Genomic DNA, 3,157 nt, shown 5'->3' with positions numbered 1-3,157 from the left:
TAATTGTTATAATAATTAATTTTATCATTATTATTATTATTATTATTATTATTATTATTATTATTATTATTATTATTGTCATTATTATTACAATTATTAATATTGTGATTTTTATGATTATGGTTATTAATATTATCAATTATGATAATGCTGATGACTGTGCTGTTTCTGTGTCTGTGTTTACAGTCCTGGGCATGGACTGGCGGAGGATGATCTTCGGCATCTGTTTCTTCCACGCCATCATTCTCGAGAGGAAGAAGTTCGGACCTCTTGGGTGGAACATTCCCGTGAGTCATTTTGTCTGTCTTCCCATCTATCTTGATATAGAAGTCGAGATGTTTGCTATTGAATGAGGGGGGGGGGGTCTCCTGATTTCAGAGATAAAATTACATTTTCTGTTCCACTGATCGACGTTTTTCAGTGTAATCCACTCAGAAATGTGTGTTTTAAATGGACAGAAAAGATGTGGAGACAAAAAACAAAAAAAAGAAGAAGAAAAATTGATAAAAATTGCAGAAGGAGCAGAAAAATGCGTGTTTCTTTGATTTCATTATTTTGACACGCGCCTGATTTCTCCAAGATGCCTTGTATTATTTGACAATACACTGTTCTATAAATACATGTTGTTCTGATTTGTCCCTTCCCCCCACCCACCCCCTCTACCCTCGGCTACCAGTATGAGTTCAGCGACAGCGACCGCAAGTGTGCCCTCCTCAACATGCAGATGTTCTATAAATACATGTTGTTCTGTTCTCTCACCACCCCCTCCCCACCCCCCCCCTCGGCTACCAGTATGAGTTCAGCGACAGTGACCGTGAGTGTGCCCTCCTCAACATGCAGATGTTCTGTGTCGACGGGTTCATGCCCTGGGACACACTCATATACATCACTGGAGAGGTACATGCTTGGACTTTTTCCTCTTCTTTTTTCCACTTTTTTTCTTTTTTTTTCTCCTCTCTTTCTTTTTTTTTTGCTTTCTTGTTTTGGTTTTTGGTTTTTTTTCTTCATATGTACACTTCCTATTTTTGAATCTATCTGTACACTTCTTTTTTTTCTCTCTATCTTTGTGGGGATCAGTCAAAATATTACCTTACCTCACCTTACCGTACCTTACCGTACCTTACCGTACCTTACCGTACCTTACTGTACTTTACCGTACCTTACCGTACCTTACCGTACCTTACCGTACCTTACCGTACCTTACCTCACCTTACCGTACCTTACCGTACCTTACTGTACCTTACCTTATCTTACCTTCCCTTATCTTACCTTATCCTATCCTATAAACTCCTGCATGTGGTTGAATGATACATCTGATCTGATATGTACATTATTTTAAGCTTCACTTTTTTTTTTCTTCATATTGAATTTTATTGAGAGTAATATATAATTAAATTTCTATGTATACCTGCATGTGTTTTTACGTTCTCGTACAGCCAAGAAAAATTTCACTCTGGGACAATAAAGTATTATCTTATCTTATCTTTTTTTTATTTTTATCTTCAAAAAAGGACATGAGACCCCCCCAAAAAAAGAAATCCCCCATAAACTGGAAAAATCTTTTGTTCCTCCCCAGATCACGTATGGTGGTCGTGTGACAGACGCACAGGACCAGAGATGTCTGCGAACCATTCTGAAGACATTCTTCCAGCCCTGTACTCTAGACCCTGAATACAAGTACTCTCCCTCTGGTAAATTGTTGTTGTTGTTGTTGTTGTTGTTGTTGTCCTAGCTAAGACATTCTTCCAGCCCTGTACTCTAGACCCTGAGTACAAGTACTCTCCCTCTGGTAAATTGTTGTTGTTGTTGTTGTTGTTGTTGTTGATATCTTAAGAAATTCTTCCAGCCTTTTACTCTAGATCTTGAATTCAAGTACTCTTTCTCTGGTGAATTATTGTTGTTTTCGTTTTTTTCTTTGTTTTTATTTCTGTTGCCGTTGTTGTTGCTGTTGTTGTTGCTGTTGTTGTTGCCGCTGTTGTTGCTGTTGTTGATGACCAAACTGATATATATATATATACATATGTGTGTTATACAGGGATCTACTACGCGCCCCAGTTTGAGACCATCACGGAGTACCGGGCCTACATTGAAGAGTTACCTCAGATCGACCAGCCGGAAATCTTTGGCATGCACGAAAATGCCAACATTGCCTTCCAGGTGAGCTACTGGTGGTGGTTGTTGTAGTTGTTGTTGTAGTTGTTGTTGTTGTTGTTGTTGCTGTGGTTGTTGTTGTTGTTGTTGTTGGTGTTGTTGTTGTTGTTGTTGTTGCATGCACGAAAACGCCAACATTGCCTTCCAGGTGAGCTAGGTGGTTTAGTTGATGATGTTGTTGTTGTTGTGTGATTTTGTCATTATCATCTTCTTTATTATCTTCACTGTCATTATCTTATCACTTTTATCATAATTTTCATCCTCATCATTGGTGTACGGCAACAACAAAAAGTATATGAAGACAGGGTTTTGGGAGGAAATTTAATGGTGTTATTATTTTTAGAAACCATCGTCATCATCATTAACGACAACAGCATCTCCATGATTTCCACCAGCACCACCACAACCACAACCACAACCACCACTATCTCCACTACCACCAACAGTACCTCAACAATTCCCACCACCACCACAATCAGTACAACAACCACCACCACCACTATCTTAACGATTCTTACCGTCACCACCACCACCACCACCACTCACGTTCCTCTCCTCCCCCCTCCCGTGCTATATATAGATGAGCGAGACGACCAAACTGATCGGCACCATCCTGGACGTGCAGCCCCGCATGTCCTCGGGTGGTTCAGGCAAGTCCAACGACGAGATTGCCGACGAACTGGCGCTCAACATCAAGGCAAAGCTCATGGATAAACTAGACATAGAGCTGGCAGCAGCCGAGATGTTCCAGGTGAGTGGACACACTGACAGACACACTGATAGACACACAGATAGACACACACAGATACACACACAGATAGACTAGACATAGAGCTGGCAGCAGCCGAGATTTTCCAGGTGAGTGGACACACTGACAGACACACTGATAGACACACAGATAGACACACACAGATACACACACAGATAGACTAGACATAGAGCTGGCAGCAGCCGAGATTTTCCAGGTGAGTGGACACACTGACAGACACACTGATAGACACACAGA

General features: G+C 40.8%; 1 protein-coding gene across 1 annotated transcript in view; it reads left to right on the top strand.

The window, feature by feature from the left end:
* The window catches only part of LOC101860294 (dynein heavy chain 6, axonemal), a gene marked incomplete at its 5' end in the record, with an annotated part of 24,656 nt that overhangs the window by 7,580 nt on the left and 13,919 nt on the right, over window positions 1-3,157 (top strand). The window contains 4 exon segments of the mRNA XM_013089757.2: window positions 187-287; window positions 793-897; window positions 1,577-1,691; window positions 2,036-2,157. Of these exon segments, the coding sequence (XP_012945211.2) occupies window positions 187-287; window positions 793-897; window positions 1,577-1,691; window positions 2,036-2,157 (443 nt within the window).

The sequence above is a fragment of the Aplysia californica genome, unplaced genomic scaffold (genome assembly GCF_000002075.1).
Source record: "Aplysia californica isolate F4 #8 unplaced genomic scaffold, AplCal3.0 scaffold01035, whole genome shotgun sequence".
NCBI classification, from domain to species: domain Eukaryota; kingdom Metazoa; phylum Mollusca; class Gastropoda; order Aplysiida; family Aplysiidae; genus Aplysia; species Aplysia californica.
Note: the sequence above shows the minus strand (reverse complement) of the source record. Positions and strands in the feature narration are given on the sequence as shown.